The sequence below is a fragment of the Rhincodon typus genome, unplaced genomic scaffold, assembly GCF_021869965.1.
Source record: "Rhincodon typus isolate 14 unplaced genomic scaffold, sRhiTyp1.1 hic_rhity00001045, whole genome shotgun sequence".
Lineage (NCBI taxonomy): Eukaryota > Metazoa > Chordata > Chondrichthyes > Orectolobiformes > Rhincodontidae > Rhincodon > Rhincodon typus.
This window is the reverse complement of record NW_025966683.1, coordinates 11,123-34,142: the sequence shown is the minus strand read 5'-3', so window position 1 is coordinate 34,142 and position 23,020 is coordinate 11,123. Positions and strand designations below refer to the sequence as shown.

At 41.3% G+C, this 23,020-nt stretch overlaps 1 protein-coding gene across 1 annotated transcript in view; it reads right to left on the bottom strand.

The window, feature by feature from the left end:
- Positions 1-371: 371 nt before the first annotated feature.
- The window catches only part of LOC125481155 (ectopic P granules protein 5 homolog), a gene marked incomplete at both ends in the record, with an annotated part of 33,709 nt that continues 11,060 nt past the window's right edge, over positions 372-23,020 (bottom strand). Inside the window, 5 exons of the mRNA XM_048592347.1 lie at positions 372-503; positions 4,215-4,379; positions 7,683-7,823; positions 9,833-9,987; positions 15,034-15,191. Coding sequence (XP_048448304.1) covers positions 372-503; positions 4,215-4,379; positions 7,683-7,823; positions 9,833-9,987; positions 15,034-15,191 — 751 coding nt within the window. The remainder of the gene's footprint in view (positions 504-4,214; positions 4,380-7,682; positions 7,824-9,832; positions 9,988-15,033; positions 15,192-23,020) is intronic.

Here is a 23,020-nt window from a genome sequence, read left to right as displayed (position 1 = left end):
AATAACAAGTTAGTGTCCTAGCTTGAACGATAACTAACACAAAAAGCAGCACCTCGTTTCCCTTCCTCAGCCATTCTACTTCCATCAAATTCCCTACTTAGCACTTGGTTCACAAAGCACCCAATGCTGTTGCATTCTTTAATGGTGACATCCATACGCTTATTTTGAAATAACATACAGAATTAATAAAACTGCATTTCTCACATTTGACAGGCTTTACAGTCAGCATATACATTGTCATCTCTTATGGAACTACCTCATATTTAGGAATTTTATTCGATAATTTTTACATTAAAAACAGGCAAAAATATAAAACATAAATATTTTACATATAATATTTCTTAACATTGGTCAACTAGTGGGATTCTTGCATATGGTACCTGTTTTAAACTTTCAGATATGAATCCACTGTAAGGTTTATCAGTGAGGTACTTCTGATACACTTCCAGAACCATCAATGCTACTTCTGTGTGAAGGGAAGCATCAACAGCAAGGGTTGATTGCTATAAAATAAAACAAAGTAGTACTTCAGAGATATTATTTTGTGACAGAATACCTTATTCCTGCACAGCTTTTTTGATTTTAAGGTAAAATGTTTCTTTAATGCTCTAATAAATTTACTTTTCATTATCATTGTAATTGTGTCCTAATTTTGGAGTATACTTTGAATTGATATACTTTCCATGCCTAGAAAAGTCCCCTATAATTCCTTTTTACTGGATGTAGTGTCAATCCTGAGCATGCCACCCAGGGCCAGACTGCCTACACCCTTGGGTTTTGAAGGAAGTGGCAGCAGAGAGAGTGGATCCATTACTTAAAATATTCCAAATTGCAGGAAAGGCTCCAGTGAATTAGAAAAATACTAATATAACACACTTATTCAGACAGCGAGGGAGGCAGAAAGTAAACTAACTGCTCTGCAGTTTCCTAACATGTGTCATTGTAAATTGCTAGAATTCATTAAAGAGGAAGTAATAACAGGACATTTGGAAAGTCAAAATACAATCCATCAGAATCAGCATCGTCTTATGAAGGATAAATCAAAATGACTAAATTGCTTGTTATATCTTCAAAGAACTCTAGCAACGTGGATAATGGAGATCCTGTAGATGTAGGCATTTGATAAGGTGCCACAAAGAATGCTAATACACAAGGTAAGATTCACATGGAGTTGGAAGCAATTTATTAACTTGGATAGAGGGTTAGTTAACCCAATGGAAAGCAGAGAGCGAGATAAATGGGTCTTTTTCTGGGTGGCAAGATGTACCTAGTGGCATGCCACAAGGTTCTGTCCTTGAGCTCCAAAAACTTACAATCTATATTAATGATTTTGTTGCAGGGATAGAAAGTATTACAGCCAAATTTGCAGATGACACTAAAATAAGTGGGAAAGTAAATTACAATGAAGAAATAAGAAATTTACAAATGGACAGAGAAAGGTTTAGGGAATGGGCCAAAATTTGGCAAAGTTTGAAGTGGCTAAGTGTGAGGATATCTATTCTGGTTACAGGAATAAAAAGGCAATTTATTATCTAAATAGAAAGAAACTTCAGCGTTAGTAGGAACTGCAGATGCTGGAGAATCCGAGACAACAAGGTGCAGGGCTGGATGAACACAGCAGGCCAAGCAGCATCATAGGAGCAGAGAGGCTGATGTTTCGGGCCTAGACCCTTCATCAGAAAAGGGTCTAGGCCCGAAACGTCAGCCTCTCTGCTCCTAAGAAACTGCAGCGTGTTTGGGGGAGAATTTAGGGGGTGTGGTTAGCAAGTTTGTGGATGACACCAAGGTTGGTGGTATCGTGGACAGTGATGATTATCTGAGAATGCAGCGAGATATTGATTAAGTAGGCCAGCGGGCTGAGGAATGGTAGATGGGAGTTTAATTTAGATAAATGCAAAGTGTTGCATTTTGGTAAGGCAAACCAGGACAGGCCTTACAGAGTCAATGGTAGGGCCCCGGGGAGTGTTATAGAAGAGATCTAGGGGTACAGGTTCACAGCTCCTTGCAAGTGGATTCACAGGTAGACAGGGTGGTGAAGGCGGCTTTCAACATGCTTGCTTTCATTGGTCAGGGCATTGAGTATAGAAACAAAAAAAAACTGCAGATGCTGGAACCCAAGGTAGACAAACAGGAGGCTGGAAGAACACAGCATGCCAGGCAGCATCTGGAGGAAAGGAGCAGTCAACATTTCAGGGATTACCCTTCTTATAGAAGTTTGGTAAGTCTTGTTGCATCTATACAGGGTGTTGGTGAGGCCACGTTTGGAGGACTGTGTGCAGTTCTGGTCACTCTACTGTAGAAACGATATTATTAAACTAGAACTAGAAAGCGTGCAGAAAAGATTTACGAGCATGCTACCTGGGCTGGACAGATGAGTTACAAGGAGGTTGGGTAGGCTGGGACTTTTCTCCTTGGAGCTTAGGAGACTGAGGGGTGACCTTCTAGAGGTTTATAAAATCATGAGGTGGACAGATAAATAGATAGCCAACAACTTTTCCTCATGGCAGGGGAATCTAAAACTAGATGGCATGAGTTTGAGGTGAGAGGGGAAAGATACAAAAGGGTCCAGAGGAGTAATATTTTTCATGCAGTGGGTGATGAATGTCTGGAACAGGCTGCCAAAAGTAGTGATGGAAGCAAGTACAATTTCATCATTTAAGAGGCATTTGAACAAGTACATGGAAAGGAAGTACGGAGGGATATGAACCAAATGCAGACAAATGGGACTAGTTTAATTGCAAAAACTGGGCAGCATGGGCAAGTTGGGCCAAAGGGCCTGCTTCCATGCTGTAGACTTCTACGACTCTATGACTCCTTCAACAGCACCTTTCAAATCCAGAACCTCTACCATCTAGAAGGATAAGGGCAGCAGATCAATCAGGGCACCAGCACTTACAAGTTCCCCTCCAGGACTTCTGCCCAGTCCTGCTGCACATTTTATGACTATCTGGAGACTGGAAGATCTGGGCCATTATTTTGAGGCAAATTATGCGACTTTAAACATAACTGACAATCTTATGTCAAAGCTATATGTTACTATCTCTTAAAATGGGCAGTTTATTCACCCAGTACCAATCTAAAGCTATTCTCTGCTCCTGATGGGTTGTTTCCTTTTTCCTGTTCCCAACTGTGTAACTTCTAATCTCAGAACTGACTTTTATTATGAGGGTACCATTAGAGATTTCTTCACTCTGATTCAAGTTAGGTCATTTTACCAGATCCCTTTAAATCCTCATGAACTCTGTCTTCAATCTGAGCGTGAGCTCTCATCCACATTCTGTGTGTCTCTGTCCGCTTCTCTCAGATTCATACAGGCTCCCTTAGGCTTGAGAAGTTGTAACCAGATGCTACATTGGCTTGCTTTTGGCTTTAGCCCTATTAATGCTCACATCGATGGCAACATGAACTTTATTGGCCTTATATTCAGATAGAAATGTCAAATAGCTATCTCCTATACACTCAATTCTTGCAATTAAAGACCTTAAAACATAACTGTTTATAAAACCTGACGTTCTCAACACCTCCTGTCCTAACTATAGTCTAGCAGTTTACATATAATTAGCACAACTGCTCTTCAATCATCGACAAGCACTTTGCTCACCTTTAATCTTTAAACAAATAAGAACTGGCAGAATGCAAAACAGAAGACAGGTCACATGACTCTTCATTCCTCCATTTTAGCAAATGAAAATTCATCCCAAGATACAAGAACTTAATACAACTGCATCATCTGACTTACCAATATACATTAAGTAACATTTTAACCAATACCAATTGCATTTGTTTTTCATTTCTACTCGATGTCTGGAAGCACTTCATAGCCAATTAAGTAGTTGAAGTGCAAACATTTTTGTAACGTAGAAAAGCACGTGCTTTAAATGCAAACTCAGCTGTACATGTAAAGATGTATCCACGTTACACTTCTAATCGGCAAAGTACAGTCTAATATGAAAACTTCCAAACTAAATAATAGTTGAGCACCATGACACCAGACTGTGATTCATTATAACAGTCAATGTTTCAGGTATTAAGAGTTATAGTACAGTTAAAACAATGTCTACCATGGCTCTGGCTGCATAACATGCACTAAATAATATAACATTATGTTAGAAAAAGCACAATTCAAGTTTCTCAGCATTAAGAACCAATGATAAAATTTTGGTAAATGGTTAGCAAAATGTTACTACTGCCCTTTTGCAATTTCAATAACGTACCTGTTCATCAACACCCCAATTCAGTCCTTCAAGTATGATGCAAGCCAACTTATTCTGCACAGTGGATAAACTGTAGTTCAGAAGCCAGTCATGAATTATATCAACTTCAGTTGATGTGATTTTCCATAGGTGCAGGGGAAGTTCTTTAAATAGGTACAGAGAAACCTACAACAAAAATTTTTCTTGAGTTTCTTTCCTCGAAAAGAGAAAAAAGTTTTCAGTATTGTCTCTAAGATATACCTTAGGTTGAAGATTTTTTGAATTCACATCTGCTGCATTGTCTATAATTTCTAATTTGTGCTCAGATTGCACAAAGCTACTAATGATGCGCAAATCATAAAGTCTACTCTATTATACTTCTTCTACATTCACAGTCCCATTTTGATTGTTTCACTTCTTAACCATCAAATTGCTATTGTAATTGAGATTGTAGACTTGCTGCTGAGCTGGTATGTTTGGTCACTTTGCTAAAATTTTCAGTTGTGGGTATTCCGGGTTGCGCAAAGCAAAACAGGAGCACCCACACGGAGTTTTTAAAAGGAATGGATACCCAAAAAGCACAATCCGCTGTTACCTCCGTGACAGACCACAAGAAGACATAAAATGGCCAGACACATTAGTCACCCTTAAGTACATCAGAGACATATCAGAGATGACCACAAGACTACTTGGACCCCTAGGCCCCTAGGTATTAGGGTAGCCCACAAACCAACAACCACCCTGCGACAACTACTGATGAACGTAAAGGATCTCATATCCACAACTAATAAAACTAGCATAATATACAAAATACCATGCAAGGTCTGTGAGAAACATTACATAGGCCAAACTGGAAGAAAACTGACAATAAGGATACATGAACACCAACTAGCCACTAAGAGACACGACTAATTCTCACTGGTCTCAATACACACAGACAAAGGACACAAATTTGACTGGGACAACACATCCATAATAGCACAGGCCAAAAAGAGACATGCCAAGGAATTCCCAGAGGCCTGGCATTCCAAACAGAACTTCATTAACAAACACATTGAACTGGACCCAATATACAAACCACTGAAAAACATAACCAGAAGTGTCGCCAACCACCCCAGCAAACCGAGGCATATAAATAACAAGCCAGACAGAGCATCAATGCTTCACTGGAGGCTCTCTGGACCAGGAGACCCAGATTCAAGTCCCACGTGCTCCAGAGGTGTGTAATAACATGCTTAAATGGGTTGATTAAAACAAAGTTTACTGTCTTTGCTCATCTGCAGCTGAAACCCACATTCATGCTTTTGTTACCCACAGACTTGACCGCTTTGCATTAGTTTGGCTGGTTTTCCATCTTCCACCCACTATAACCTTCTGAAACTGCTTACGTTCTGACTCACTACAAAGTTGTATTCACTCAGCTCTTCCACACTCAATGACCTACAATGGCTCTTTGTTCACTAATGCTTCAATTTTACAACTATAATCCTTGTTTTCAAATCCCTCAAAACCTCATCCACTGTATTTCTAATGTCCAACATCATCTTGCTCCTTTAATTCTGGCCTCTTGGATATTCCTGATTTCAAGTACTTTTGTACTTTACGTGTGCCTTCAGCCACAGAAGTCCTAAGTTCTCGAATTCCCCCCTAATTTCTTTGTCTTTCTAGCTTTCACTCTTACTTTTTAATGATCCTTTTAACTTCTTTGACCAAGATTTTGGCTATTTAATCTAACATCTCATGTAGTTCAATGTCAAATTTTGTTTGATAAAGTTCCAGAGAAGTGTCTTGGAACATTTTACTATGGGTTCTATAAACTATCTATATACTAATTGCTGCAACTGAAAAGGTAATGTTTCCTTCTCATAATAAATAAAAGTTGTACTTAACCAGATGCTAGTAGCTCACACTATTAATGTGACATACCTAAGAAAATTAAATTTATTCAAAATTAACCAGTTGATTAATGATCAAAATTTTCTCAGGTTTTTGGAATAGATCTGTAGCTCGGGTTGTGGGTGTTGAGGTTGGTTGGCTCGCTGAGCTGGTTTGTTGTTCCGCAGACATTTCGTTACCATGCAGGGTAACATCCTCAGTGCAGCCTCTGATGAAGCATCGGTGTGTTTTCCCGCCCGGTTTTTAAACTCTGGGGTCCATTGAGAGGGATTGCCTCACTTCCGGGTTTCCTCCGTAGTGGAATGTATATGGGGTCGAGTTCAATGTGTTTATTAATAGCATGTTTCGTGTAGTGCCATGCTTCCAGGAATTCTTGTGCTTGTCTCTGCCTAGCCTGTCCCAGGGTCTTGGTGTTGTCCCAGTCGAAGTCGTGGTTCTGCTTGTCCATGTGGATTGAGATGAGTGAGTATTGGTCGTGTCTTTTTGTAGCCAGTTGGTGTTCATGTACTCTTGTTGTTAGTTTCCTTCCTGTTTGTCCGATGTAGTGTTTCTCACTATGTAGATGACACCGTTGTCATCATTAAACGGACCAAATTAGAAGAGACACACAAACTCATAAACAACACCCTCGCCAGAATAAAATTCACCAGACAGGAGGAGAAGAACAAACAACTTCCATTCCTAGACGTCATGGTAGAGCGCAAGACAAATGGGGAACTGCAAACGAAAGTACACCGAAAAGCCACACACACAGACCAGGTATTGAATTCAATAGTAACCATCCCAGCACACACAAACGAAGCTGCGTGCAAACACTATTTAAAAGGGCAACAACACGCCAAGAGGACGAGGAATACCTCTTCCAAGTGTTCAAGGATAATGGATATCCAAAGAACTGTGTCAGGAGATGCCTACAGGAACAGCATCAGAAAGATTCTACACGCCCTGACACACTCATCACATTACCCTACATCAGGAACACGTCAGAACTCACCACAAGACTTCTACGACCGCTGGGCATCAAAGTGGCACACAAGCCCACATCAACCCTACGACAAGTGCTCACCTGAACTAAAGACCCACTCCCCGCCATGGACAGGACCAATGTCATCTACAAGATCCCCTGCAGAGATTGCGAGAAACACTACATCGGACAAACAGGAAGGAAACTAACAACAAGAGTACATGAACACCAACTGGCTACAAAAAGACACGACCAATACTCACTCATCTCAAACCAGAGGGACTTCGACTGGGACAACACCAAGATCCTGGGACAGGCTAGGCAGAGACAAGCACGAGAATTCCTGGAAGCATGGCACTCCACGAAGCATGCTATTAATAAACACATTGAACTCAGCCCCATATACATTCCACTACGGAGGAAACCCGGAAGTGAGGCAATCCATCGCAACGGACCCCAGAGTTTAAAAATCAGGCAGGAAAACCTACCGACGCTTCATCAGAGGCTGCACTGAGGACGTTACCAAGCATGGTAACGAAATGTCTGCGGAACAACAAACCAGCTCGGCGAGCCAACCAACCTCAAGATCAAAACTTTGGCAGTTCATTCCAAGTTAAAACAGAACATACCATGCCAACTGTTTCAATAGTTTCTCGGACTCGATCCAGAAGTATAGAGATTATATCAGGATTAGCAGTCAAAATTGTGGCCAAAAGATCGCGGCCAACCTTGGAAAAGGCTTCTCTTGTGCAAAGACTTACAAAAGCTACCTATGAGAGATAAAAACACAGCATATTTTATATATTACAAGGATATGTATCGTGATATTGCATCATCTTCGTTGGCAACTCCAAGGTGGTGGTAATACTGTTTCTTCATTGCAGTATTTACAATTTTCTGAAGAGAGTTTGAGCAGGCATTATAACTTCAAGAAAGAATACAATAAAATGCTCTCTCCTATATGTACATCCAGTTAATCAATAAAGAACATGTTCCTGGATCTTTACCTGCTCTAGTTACAATTTTTCACACCATGTCCCTGTGAATGATAAGCCTCTGGAATATATACTTAATTCAACTCTACATATGGCTTATCAAGTATCCTCACTGAAATTGTCTACCTTCAGAAATTTTCACCATCTTCTACCTCTTCCGTGATAACATTTAAGCTGTGTGACTCCAAAAGAACCAGCACAGACCCTGTCTCAGTGAAGGCTGGGGTCAAACATAGCAGTATCATCACACCTACCCTTTCCTTCATCTTTCTTGCTGCATCATTGCCCCTCGCCTCCAGAAAATTACTCTCAGGCATGGAAGTAACTACCAGAATAGATGGAAAATTGCTCAAGCTATGCTGCCTTAATCCAGAAATCTAGAATCACTCTAACCTCAACCATTGAGCATCAGCCTGCAGATGATGCTCGTGAATGCTCACTCAGAAACAGAGCTCTAAGTCATTATTGACTCCTTCTCAAAAGTATGCGAGAAAATCAACCTTTCACAAAACATCTGGGAAACTATGATCCCCTTACCCCAGTTTAGGTCACAAAGGCTCAATTTGAATGGGGAGGTGATGACTTAGTGGTATTATCCACAGACAACTAATCCAGAAACTCTGGTAATGTTCTGGGGACCTGGGTTCAAATCCTGCCATCGCAGACGGTGGAATTTGGATTCAATTATTATCTGGAATTAGGAGTCTAATGATGTCCATGATATCAAACGAATAAGTAGATTTTAAAGAATGGAGTGTTTTTGTTTGCTTCAAATAAGAACGCTGTTATTGTCGACTGTCAACAGGCAATCAACAATGCTCATGCCGATTGTCAGGAAAAACCCCTCTGGTTCACTAATGTCCAGGGTCCATTAAACATTTTGGGCAGGAATTTTAGTGCTCAATGCTGACATGCCAGGAAGAAGGTGAGCATAAAGATGTATGCTACTAAGATGATGGTTTTCTGACACTAGTTTGCCTTTGGGCCATTTTCCCGGAGGCAGGACAGACAGCAGTTGGGTCTCACAAATGGCAGACAGCCAAGTCAAGCACTGAGAGCTAATTTAAGTATTATTGGCAAAAGGGGACTCTCAGAGGCGTCAGGCATAAGGCAGTTGCCTCAAAGTGACTTTGGGACGGCAGGCCAGCACACCCAACAGGGTTGAGGTCTATCCCCCCTACCTGGCTTCAAATGCAACTGCATGCCGTTTTCTGGGGTGGATCCTTAAATGGTGGCCCAGATATTGAGTTTATTTTTATTAAGAGTTTAAAAATTGGAGAGAACCCCTCCATCTAGACGCTCGAGAGGCCACTCTTCATCCTTGTTTGGACGAGAGCACACTCTCTGACCACTAATTGGCCAACTTGGGGGAAATCACTGCCAGATGATTGTTTTCCACAGAGTGAGAGCTTCTGATGCCAATTTAACCAGCACTGCAGTCCTAAAAGCTGCATGAAAAATTCTGCCCTCTGAATCTAACTGTTCATCTTCAGTAAAGCTAATTGATAACGAGAAGCGCACTCAAGCATTCCATGTACTCGCATACAGTACAGATAGATATACACCAACTAAAGTTTATAAAGCTAAACATTATGAAAAGAAATCATTAATGACTTGCAGCCAGCAGCATTGAAAAATATTAATCATGACATTTTAATGTTTATTAAAGCTATATTTCATACTACGGTGCTGACGTTTTACATAAGCTTTAGTCGTTGTCTCTTACAACTCAACATGAATACCACTAATCTAAGAGAATTTCAATTTTGAAATTATGTGCGTACCTCATATATTTCTAAAGCAACTGTCTTGACAAACTCTCGATCCACATTTCCTTGCTTTGGTTGAGTCATATGTGCAAATGTGGTGAGAAGGCATATTCCTTCAGAGTTGGTAATGTTGGACAGACATTGTTCAAACATTTGTTTATGTTCAGGGTCTGCATTAAAATAGAGATAAATAATTTAATAGGTTCCAAAGCAGGGTTATTAATATGTACTGTCAAATAAACTGGAAGCAACGCACTTTAAAAAAGATTTTTCACAGTGAAATGTTTTAACTGGTGAAAATGCAGTGGCTTGGGGCACAGATTCCATTTTTTAAAACACATTTCTCCTATAAATGAACTGCTTAGAAATTTAAATGAAAATTATATCTACACCATTTTCTTGAAACAAAAATTACAAATAACAAGTTTCTTTTGAAGAGTTGAGATGTTTTTTGTTTTTATTTCTTTTGTGGGTATGCTCATATGAAAGGCTCATATTAATATATTCATGATCCTATCTTACATTTTTATTTTGTTTTTCAGTGATTTTGTCAATTGACATCATCTGTGGGCACTAAGAGTCTGGGAATCAAGTCACATGCAAGCCAATTCAAGTAAGGCAGTGGCTTGGAAGTTGAGCAGTGCTGAGAAGGAGGCAGCAAGTTTAAAGAGTTTGGAGTTAGGGGAATGACCTCCTTCTGAACACAGCACTGAGACAGAAGGTGGCAAATTTAAGAAGTCTGGAGAGCAGGGAGTGGCTTCCTTCTGAATTCAGTGCCACAATTGGAGGCAGCAATTTAAAAAGAATGCAGAGTGCAGGGTGCAATTTCCTTTTGAACACAGAAAGGAGGGGAGGCAGTGATTGAAAAAGAGCGTGGATTGCAGACAGTGGCTTCATTCTGAACACAGCAGTGCTGAGAGGGGCCAAGCGTGAAAAATGTCCAAGATGATGCCATTAAAGTATACTTAAAGTATATTTAAGATGCAGATAGATAGATTCTTGATTGTCAAGGGGATCAAGGGTTACAAAGAGAAAATGGGAGAATGGGGTTGAAAAACTTATCAGCCATGATTGAATGGCACAGCAGACTTGATGGGCTGAATGGCCTAATTTCTGCTCTTATGGTCTTATAGTAAATCTGTATGTTTATCAGTTGTTGAGAAGCTTCCATTCGAAAGTGAATCTAAATAACTGAAAACTAAAAAAACTATTTATAAGGAGGAAGTTTCTTGTATTTCAGAAAAGAACATCAGCAATAGGGAGGTAAACTAAATCAAATCAAAATAAAAATGTAAAATAGAAGGAAAATAAGTTATTAGTAAGTCTTTACAGTAAGTTTATGTTTATTCTAAAGGTGACAAATAACCTTCAGAGTTATGGGTTGGGAAATCAGTGGAACAACTAAAGTGTACATCTTGTAGTATGCATTAAGACATGGGCGTACCATGGGTCTCGGACAAACACATCTAAGAAAGAGTCACATCTACACAAGCTTGAGCTGTGTTTTGGAACTTGAGCTGCAGCGGAATCTCTGTGGATGTGTGACTGGCACATATAGGAGGTGGTCATAATACAGATTAGAAATGTATGGTCATAGATGGAATGGGCGATTAGCAGAAATCAAGGCGGATAGTGCAACGTTTCCTGAGTCTATGGTGCTTGCCAAATGGTACACTATTTGGAAACGAGTAAAGGGATGGTTCCTCAAGGGAATGCAGGCAGGCACAAGTCCATTGCATCAAAGGCAACTTAACTGTATTGGCCAGGGAGGAGATGAGATCTGAAGGGCAATAATACCAGAGCATGCAGGGCAACTTTCTAAGTGAGGGGAGTCAGCCAGTAGTCATGGGCTGCTTTGGCGCCAATGGCAGAGGTGGCAAGTACATGAGGTTTTGAAAGTGGAAGAGAAGGAGTTAGGCAGGAAATTAAAAGCGGCAGCTCAAGAGCAGTAGTCTAAGATTTAAACACTGCCTTTTGACATTCAATGGTGATACCATCAGCGAATACTCGCTATCAACATCCTGGGGGGTTACCACTGACCAGAAGCTCACCACATAAAAACACTGACTACAACAGCAGGTCAGAAGCTAGGAATACTGCGGCGAGTAATCACCTCCTGACTCCCCAGAGCCCCGTCCATCATCTATAAGACACTCGTCAGGAGTCTGATGGAATGCTCTCAACTTGCCTGGATAGGTGCAGCTTCAACAACAACACAAGAAGCTTAACAGCATCCAGGGACAAAGCAGTCTGCTTGATTGGAAACACATCCACAAGTATCCACTCCCTCCACCACTGACATTCAGCAGCAGCAATGTGTACTATTGACAAGATGTACTTTCAAGATAATCCTTACAAACCCATGACCACTTCTATCTAAAAGGACAAGGGCAGCAGAAACATGGGAACACCACACTTGAAAGTTCCCCTCCAAGCCATTTACCATCCTGACTTGGAAATATATTTCCATTCCTTCTCTGTCACTGGGTCAAAACTCTAATTAACTTCCTACAGGCATTGTGGGTCAATCTATAGCATTTGTTCTGCAGCAGTTCAAGAAGGCAGCTCATCACCACCTTCTCAAGAGCAACAAAGGATGGGCAATAAATGCTGACCAGCCAGCGACATCTACATCCCACGAATGAATTAAAAAAGGAAGTAGAAAAGCTGTGAGGAAGACTAAAAGACAGGAGAAACAAAGCTGAGCATTGAGTATGCCTTAAATGCAGCAGGAGAACATACATTAAAAGGCATCATTTTACATAGGCAATGGATAGTCTTTGAAGAGCTATTGTATTGTTCACAGCAAGTGTACATTCCTTCAAGGTGCAAAAACTCTAAAAAGTCAGAAACCATGGCTGACATAGGAAATTAAGGAATGCATAAGAATAGGTTTATAAAATGGCCACAAACAATGATAAATCTGAGGATTGGCAAGTCTGTAGAATGCAGCAGAGGAGGAATAAAAAACTGGCAAGTTACGGGAGAAAAGAATATGAATGCAATCTAACAAAAAGCATAAAAATGGACAGTAAAAGCTATTACAGGCATGATCTCAGACGAGGGAGAATGAGCAGTGGAAAGCTATTAGTATTAGTTAATAAGGTTATACTGGAGAAATTAATGGAGCTGAAAGCTAATAAGTTCCCAGTACTACTTCCCAGAGTATTGAAGGAGAAAACTACAGAGATAGTTGATGTATTAGCATTCATCTTCCAAACTTCCACAGATTCTGGAATGATTGCTAAAGATTGGAAGCTTGCAAAATCTGGGAACCACAGACACAACAGCCTTACAGCAGTAAAGGGGAAATGCTAGACTATATAGTTGATTGATATGATATATGGACTCAGTAGAAAATGATCGGCTTGGGTATAGTCAGCATGGATTTGCAATGATGTTTGACAAGCGTGTTGGTGTTTTTGAAATGTTTCTGACAAGTTTATGAAGGGGATTCAATGACATTGGTATGGCCATAATTGGAGTGCTGCATACAATTCTGGTCACCCTGCTATAGGAAGGACGTTACTAAACAGGAAAGAATGCAGAAAAGATTTACAGGGATGTTACAGAGACGGGAAAGTTTCAGTTATAAGGAGGTTTGATAGGCTGGGTCTATTTTCCCTGGAATATAGAGGGCTGAGGGGTGACCTTATGGAGGTTTACAAAATCATGAGGGGCATAGATGAGTCAAGGTCTTTTCCCAAGGGCAGGCAAGACCAAAGCTAGAGAGCATAAGTTTAAGTTATGACGGGAAAAGATTTAAAATGGACCGGGAGGGGCAAATTTTTCACACAGACGGCAGTGCATCTATGCACAAGCTGTCAGAGGAAGTGGTAGAGGCTGGTACAATTACAACATTTAAAAGTCATTTTGACAGGTACGTGGATAGGAATGGGTTAGAGCGATATGGGCCAAACATAGGCAAACGGGACCAATGGCCTAAATGTGGATTTTATTTGTTTCAAAATCTCCCCATCCCCGGCCTTATCCCATGACCAACCCTCCCCCTCTTGTCCCTGCCTCCTTGACCTGACACAATCTGTCCATCTTCTCTCCCACCTATCTGCTCCTCCCATCTCACTGACCAATCCCCATCAGCCTACCTGCACCTATCTATCAGCATTCCACCTACGTTCTCCAGCCCGACCCCTCCTCTCTCTATTTATTTCTGAGCTCCCTTCCCACTCCCAAGCTTTTAGGAAGTCAAATGGAATATTAGCCTTTATAGCAAAAGAATTTGAACTCAGAAATAGTGAAATTGCTTCAATTTATTGAAGTTAGGTTAGACTGTACTTGGAGTCCATGTGCAGTTTTTGATTTCCTTATCTCAGCAAATATATTATTGCCATAGAGGGAGTGAAATGAAGGTTCACTAGATTTGTTTCCAAGATGTTGCGACTGGCCTACAAAGACAGTTTGGATAAAAAGGGCCTGTATACTCTTGAATTCCAAAGAATGAGAAGTGATCTAATTGAAGATACTTAAAAAGATAGGGTAAATGTAGGCAAGATGTTTCTCCTGGTTGGGAAGTCTAAAACCAGGGGGCACAATTTAAATATAAGGGCAAATGCCATCCAGAACCAAGGTAAGAAGCAATAGTTTTACTTACGCAGAAGGTGATGAGTCTGTAATTCTCTACCCCAGAGGGCTGTGGAAGCTCAGTCTTTGAGGTTGATACATTCTTGCTTATGAATGGCTTAATGGATTATTCGGATAGTGTGGATAAAAGGCATTGAAATGTTTAGTCAGCTGTGATCATACTGAATGGTGCATTCGGCTTGAATGGACTGAATGAACAACTCCTGTTTCTATGTCACTAAGTTATGCCAACACTACGTTTGCTTTCTAGCTCTGTTACCCTTCATTTCAGTTCATGAATGCTTACATTCTTCAGTAATTCATATCACCTGAATTGTTATTTAGCTGTTCATTTAAAACATATGAAATGATGTATATAATTCATTGTGCACACAGGGAAATGTATACCTCTGGTTTCTGAAAACAGCATTTTTATTAACAGATATTAATTGATGCAAGGGAGTTCAGAACAAGGTAAAGAATTCAAATATAGACAGGCTAAATTGGAAGTATCAATACTACTTCACAGAGGAGAAGATGTTTATCCTAATCACTTTTATCCACATTAATTTTAATCCAATTTTCACATATCAACATTGTGTACACATAACTATAGGTGAAAAATACCTTCATACCTTTAAGTTTGCTTTTGCATTCATCAGTACGTAGAGTAGCACACAACCGCGCAATATTTTCACTTTCTGCACAGTGCAGAATGTAGAAGAGTTTCCATATCATCTGAGTTGATAAGGTTTCAAATGGCATCTCAGACATGAAAAACCAAATTCCCAACCTGTTATTAAAGTAAAAAACAATTAGGTGTTTTTTGAAAAAGTAATTGAAATCTATTATGAACGTAATCATTCATTTTTGTTTAGGTCAGCCGGATGTGTAACATATATAATAAATCAAGTTTAAGATTTTGAAAAATCCACACCGATTAAGACTTAATTTTCCCAATATAAAGTGCACAACCTTCACTGTACAACCACCCTTCACTCTTCTCAACTCCATTGTCCAGTTTGAAGTGATCTAGAGAGGTATGGGATGATTGAGTTCATTTGTAGAGATCCCAAGCATGTAGATGGGTAACGACCAAAACCAAGCAGTTTACTATCAGAGCATTGATATGCTACAAGTACCGCAAAGCTCATTCTGCCCTTAGGGCATGGCCTTCTGGTCTGTCTGAAGACAAATGAGAAGAATTTAAGCCTCACAGTAAATGCATCCCTTCGAGCTTCAGTGTGACAGGTTGGTTCATCAATCATCAAGAGCATCCTGCCATATAATAAGCTTAATTACTGGATTATAAAGTCTGTCACAGAAAGTTGTCTTAATTCCAGACCTCTAAAGTGAGGCTTATTATTTTACAGTCGACTTGCTGAGAAAGAGAAATGAAAACAGAAATTGCTGGAAAAACTCAGCAGGTCTGGCAGCATTTGTGGAGAGAAATCAGAGATCCGAAGAAGGGTCACTGGACCTGAAACATTAACTCTGATTTCTCTTCACAGACGTTGCCAGACCTGCTGAGTTTTTCCAGCAATTTCTGTTTCTGTTTCTTTTTCAGTGTCCCCAGTTCTTCTGGGTAATTTTTTTTGCTGAAAAAAAGATTTAGTTTATCCTCCTCCCACCTGCCAATCAGTTAATAGGTGGTAGGTATGATGAGCCCATCATAGGTGGCATGGAGAACTGGTCTGACAGTGACTGCTGTTGACATCAAAGCAGGTTTTGACTAAGCATGGGCATCAAGGAGCCTTAGACAAATTGTGTTCAATCCATGGTTGGAGTCATACCTAGCACAATGGAAGGTAACTGCGGTTGTCAGAGACCAATATCCTCAGCCCCAAAGCTATCAGTGCAGGAGTTCCTCAGGTCTTCAGGCCCAATGATCTTCAGCTACTTTATTAATGATCTGCCCTCCACCATAAGGTCAAAAGTTCGATATTTGCAGATGACCACATAACGTTCAGTAGCATTCACTACACAAGTCTGTGCCCATATGCAGCAAGATATGGATAACATTCAGGCTTAACCTGATAAATGACAAGCAACATTCATGTCACACAAGTGGAGGGCAATGGACATTTCCAACAAGAGAGACATTCAATGGCATTACCATGCCAACAGTCAAGAATTTGACATAAGCCAAACAAGGCAGCCTATTGATTGCCATTCCATTCACATTAAACATTCACCAGTGATGGACAGTGGCAATAATACACAAGATGCACTTCAGCAACTCATCAAGCTTGATAACGTCGTTCATACACGTGACCATTATCCTTGAATGATAACGGAGAGACAAATGAAAACACACTGCCTGGAGGTTTCTCTCCAAGCCATATACCATCAAGACTTACAAAAATATTGCTTTCCCCCCCCGCCGCCCCATTGTTCCTGGGTCAGGATCCTTGGGACCCCCTTCCTAACAGCGCTGTTTGTGTACCTGCACAAAATGGGACTGTAGCAGTTCAAGAAAGCAGCTCACCATCACTTTGTCAAGGATAATTAAGGAACAGGCAATAAATGCTGGCCTTCCCAGCATTCATAGCAACCTTCAATCAGAAGTGCCGAGTGGATGATTCATCTTGGCCTCTAGTGCTCCTCAGAATTACAGACACCAGTCTGCAGCCAATTCAATTCACTCCACGGGATATCATGGAATGATTGGAGACACTGGATACTGCAAAGGCTACAAGCCCTGACAACATTCTGGCAATAGTACTGAAGACTTCTGCTCTAGAACTTGCCGCTCCCCTAGTCAAGCTGTTTCAGTACAGTTACAACACTGGCATCTAACTGACAATATGGAAAATTGCCCAAACGTGTCCTATACACAAAAAGCAGGACAAATCCCTGGGTTCCACCAGGGCTACTCAGCTCCTGACCTCATTACAGCCTTGGTTCAAACATGGACAAAAGAGCTGAATTCCAGAGGTGAGGGGAGAGTGACAGCCCTTGACAACAAGGCTGCATTTGACTGAGTGTGGCATCAAGGAACTGTTGCAAAACTGGAATCAATGGGTATCAGGGGGCAAACTCTATGGTGGTTGGAGTCATACCTGACACATAGGAAGATGGTCATGGTTGTTGGAGGTCAATCATCTCAACTCCAGGACATCTCTGCAGTAGTTCCTCAGGGTAGTGTACTTGGCCAAACCATTTTCAGCTGCTTCATCAGTGACCTTCCCTCCATCATAGGGTTAGAAATGGGGATGTTTGCTGATAATTGCACAATGTTCGGCACCATTCGTGACTCCTCAGATACTGAAGCAGCCCATGTTCAAATGCAACAAGATTTGGACAATATCCAGGCTTGGGCTGACAAGTGGCAAGTGACATTCGCGCCACACAAATGCCAGGCTATGACCATCACCAATAAGAGACGATCTAACCACCATCCCTTGACATTCAATGGAGTTAACATCACTGAATACCCCCCACTATCAACATCCTGGGGGGGGGTTATCATTGACCAGAAACTCAACAGGACTCACCACATTAACACAGTGGCAACGAGAGCAGGTCAGAAGCTAGGAATACTGCAGCGAGTAACTCACTTCCTGACTCCTCAAAGCCTGCCCACCATCTACAAGGCACAAGTCAGGAGTGTGATGGAATACTCCCCAGTTGCCTGGATGAGTGCAGCCCCAACAACACTCAAGAAGCTTGACACCATCCAGGACAAAGCAGCCCGCTTGATTGGCACTACATCCACAAGCATTCACTCCCTCAACCACCAATGCTCAGCAGCAGCAGTGTGTACTATCTACAAGGTGCATTGTAGAAATTCACCAAAGATCCTCAGACAGCAGCTTCCAAATCCACGACCACTTCCATCTAGAAGGACAAGGGCATCAGACATATGGGAACACCACCACTCCAAGTTCCCCACCATCCTGACTTGGAAATATATCGCCGTTCCTTCACTGTCACTGGGTCAAAATCCTGGAATTCCCTCCCTAATAACATTGTGGGTCAACCCACAGCAGTTCAAGAAGGCAGCTCACCACCAACTTCTCAAGGGCAACTGGGGATGGGCAAGAAATGCTGGCCAGGCAGCGACTCCCATAACCCACAAATGAATAGGAAAAGAAACACTCCTGTCCCATAAAGAATTCAAAAAACTAAGTATATATATTCATTGGAACCACAATTCTGACTGCATTATGAATGAGGGATAACACAGTGTAGAGCTGGATGAACACAGCAGGCCAAGCAGCATCAGAGGAGCAGGAAAACTGACGTTTCGGGTTGAGACACTTCTTTCTGGCCTGCTGTGTTCATCCAGCTCTACACCATGTTATCTCAGATTCTCCAGCATCGGCAGTTCCTACTATCTCTGCATTATGAATGAACATGATTACTGCATGGAAACTGTGATGCTTCATCAATTGATAGCCCTACCACTTTGAATTTCAGAGCTTCAGTGGCAAACTTAAAAATGGTTATATATCTCTTAACTTCTAATACTGACAAAGGTTATTGATCTGAAACATGAACTTTGTTTCTTTCTCCACTGATGCTGCTTGACCTGATCTTATTTACATGATATTCCCATTTTCATATTAATTATTCTATTCCTTAAGTTATTCACCCTTTGGAGTGACTGTCACACTACAATCCAATCACGGCAGGCACAGTTTGGATATATATACAACACATAGATCTAACCAAGTGTGGAGCTGGAGGAACACAGCAGGCCAGGCAGCATGAGAGGAACAGGAAAGCTGACGTTTCAGGTTGGTCCGAAGCGGAACTACTGTAAATTCAGTATCAGAGTCAAAATCCTGGAATACAGTCCCTTGCACACAGGTGTACAACCGATTCCTACCACTGCCCACACCATGGATTGCAGAAATTCAAGAAGACAGCTCACAATCACTGCTCAAGGACTATTAAGGATTGGCAATAAATGATGCCCACATCCCTTGATCAAACAAAAACAGATTTATTATCTCCAGAACCCAGGCTCATTGGACTGTAATCATCATCAAAACTGGTTATCCAGTTCATTATCACATTGCTGTTTACAGGAGCTTGCTGGGCACAAAGCAACTGCAGTGTTTCCTTCATTACAAAAATAATTGTACTTCAAAAGTACTTAGTTAGCTGTTAAGTGCTTTGGGATTTTCTCAAGTTACAAAAAGATAATTAACGCAAATCTTTCCTTCTTTCTCACAGGCTGATGCAAAAGATTCTGAAGAGGTACAGAGTCCCTGATATCTTGGAGGACAATATTTTTCCTTCAAACTACATTGCTAAAATCAGATGAACTGGTCATTATTATATTGCTGCTCATGGTACTTTTCTACAAGCAAATTAGTGGCTGTGTTACCTACAAATATTGAACATTCTTCAGAAAATATACTGAAAGTATTATAAAATGCTTTATGGAGTTCTTAAAATCCTAAATAAATCTACAACCTTACATTTTTAACCAGTGAAATTTAAGGGTGAAGTAGCAGTGAATGGAGAAAGAACTGGCATAAATTAGAATGCCAAATTAGATATTGTAGGGAAAACAAGGAAGGAAAGAAAGACTGGAATAAGAGACAAAGACAGAATGAAAAAGGAAAGGAACAAAACAGAGAAATTAAAAATAAAGAATCTCTCAAAACAAATAATCACCTGCTGGAATGAGAGTACACAGTTTCAACTGAACAAAAGGTGTCATACCGGAATCTAATTAACTGTTTTTCTCTCCACTGAAGCTGTTGGTCACACTGAGTTTCTCTAGCATTTGTTACAGTTTCAACTGTACTCTAAGTAGCATTGTAAAAACACTAATCTTATCTTTAAAATGGTCCTTATGATGTGACCTAGAAGCTCCAACTTTCATCAGCGAATTTGATTTATATTTATGGTGCTAAGCCAACAGAAATTTACAGGAAAACTGACAGCTAGAGCTCATTTTCAAAAGGCTAAGAATGAAACCGTGTATGTTTTTTCTTTATTCATTCACAGGATGAGGGCGTTGCTGGCTAGGCAGCATTTATTGCCCATCCCTAATTGCCTTGATGGCAGTTAAGAGTCAACCACATTGTTGTGGGTCTGGAGTCACATGTAGGCCAGACCAGGTAAGGATGACAGTTTCCTTCCCTGAAGGACATTAGTGAACCAGATGGGTTTTCCAACAAATGACAATGGATTCGTGGTCATCACTGGACTCTTAATTCCAGATATTTATTGAATTCAAATTCCACCATCTGCCATAGCGGGATTCGAACCCGGGTGCCCAGAACATTATCTGGGTCTCAAGGTCCAGCGATGTGTGGTGATTCATTACTCATGCCATTTCACCGTCATTGTCATTTCTTTTGGCACACTAATAACTATCACTTTTAACTTGCTGCTACTTTTCCAGCAAATTCTACACAACAAAGTCTAAACCTAGACTTTCCAGGGAGATTGAAACTTCTTCAGGTTGGTTAGCTCGCTGAGCTGGTTCGTTGTTCCACAGACGTTTTGTTACCATGCTGGGTAACATCATCAGTGCAGCCTCCGATGAAGCGTCAGTGTGTTTTAGAACATAGAACAGTACAGGCCCTTCGGCCCACGATGTTGTGCCGAACTTTTACCCTAATCCTAAGGTCTATCTAACCTCCACCGCTACTTTATACTATCATCCATTTGCCTATCTAATAGCCGCTTAAATGCCCTTAATGAGGCCGACTCCACTACCCTCTCCGGCAATGCATTCCACGCCCCTACCACTGAGTAAAGAACCTACCTCTGACGTCTCCCTGATATCTACTTCCTTTCACTTTAAAACTATGTCCCCTCGTAAAAGCTACCTCCACCGTAGGAAAAAGTCTCTGGCTGTCTACTCTATCTATACCTCTGATCATTTTGTACACCTCTGTCAAGTCACCTCTCATCCTTCGTTGTTCTAAACAGAAAAGCCCTAGCTCTCTCAACCTTTCCTCGTAAGACCTTCCCTCCATTCCAGGCAACATCCTGGTAAATCTCCTCTGCACCTTTTCCAATGCTTCCACATCTTCCCTGGAATGAGGTGACCAGAAGTGGACACAATACTCCAGATGTGGCCGAACCAGGCTTTTGTATAGCTGGAGCATAACTTCACGGCTCTTGAACTCAATCCCTCTATTAATGAAAGCTAACACACCATAAGCCTTCTTAACGACTCTATCCACCTGGGTGGCAGCTTTCAGGGAACTGTGAACATGAACCCCAAGATCCCTCTGCTCCTCCACACTGCCAAGAATCTTTCCGTTAACCTTGTATTCTGCTTTCAAATTTGTCCTTCCAAAATGAATCACCTCACACTTTTCAGGGTTAAACTCCATCTGCCATTTCTCAGCCCAGCTCTACATTCTATCAATGTCTCTTTGTAACCTAGAACAGCCCTCTGCACAGTCCACAACGTGACCCACCTTCGTATTGTCCGCGAACTTGCTAATCCACCCTTCCACTCCTTCATCCAAATCATTTACAAAAATCACAAATAGAAGAGGACCCAGAACAGATCCTTGTGGTACACCACTCATAACTGAGCACCATGTTGAATATTTTCCGTCCACTACCACCCTTTGTCTTCTAAGCATCAGCCAATTCTGAATCCAATCTGCCACATTTCCCCCTATCCCATGCCTCCTTTCCTTCTGCATGAGCCTACCATGGGGAACCTTATCAAACGCCTTACTTAAATCCATGTATTCCACATCCACTGCTCCACCTTCATCCACGTGTTTGGTCACCTCTTCAAAGCATTCAATAAGGTTTATGAGGCATGATCTACCCCTCACAAATCCATGCTGACTATCACGAATCAAACTGTGCCTTTCCAAGTGATCATAAATCCTGTCTCTCAGAGTCCTTTCCAATAATGTGCCCACCACTGACGTCAGACTAACTGGTCTGTAATTTCCAGGGGAATCCCTGTTCCCTTTTTTGAACAAGGGAATGACGTTTGCCTCTTTCCAATCTTCTGGCACTATACCCGTGGACAGTGAGGATGAAAAGGTCATCGCCAAAGGCCTTGCAATCTCGTCCCTCGCTTCCCATAGAATCCTTGGATAAATCCCGTCAGGCTCGGGGGACTTATCTATCTTCAACTTCCTCAGAATTCCTAGCACATCTTCTTTACTAACATCAACCTCCTCTTGCCTACCTGCCTGTTTCACAACATCCTCCTCTACAACTAGGTCCCTCTCAGTTGTGAATACTGAAGAAAAGTATTCATTAAGGACCTCTCCGATCTCTTTAGGCTCTGTGCACAAATTCCCTTGATTGGCCGTACCCTTTCTCTGGTCATTCTCTTGAATGTTGCCATCTTTCCCGCCTGGTTTTTAAAATCTGGAGTCCATTGAGCTGGATTGCCTCACTTCCGGTTTTCCTTTGTAGTGGAGTGTATACGGGGTTGAGTTCTGTGTGTTTATTAATGGCTTTCTTCGTGGAGTGCCAGGCTTCTAGGAATTCCTGTGCCTGTCTCTGCTTAGCTTGTCCCAGGATTTTGGTTTTGTCCCAGTCGAATGGGTGCTTCTCCTTATCCATGTGGATTGAGATGAGTGAGTATTGGTCGTGTCTTTTTGTAGCCAGTTGGTGTTCATGTACTCTTGTTGTTAGTTTCCTTCCTGTTTGTCCGATGTAGTGTTTCTC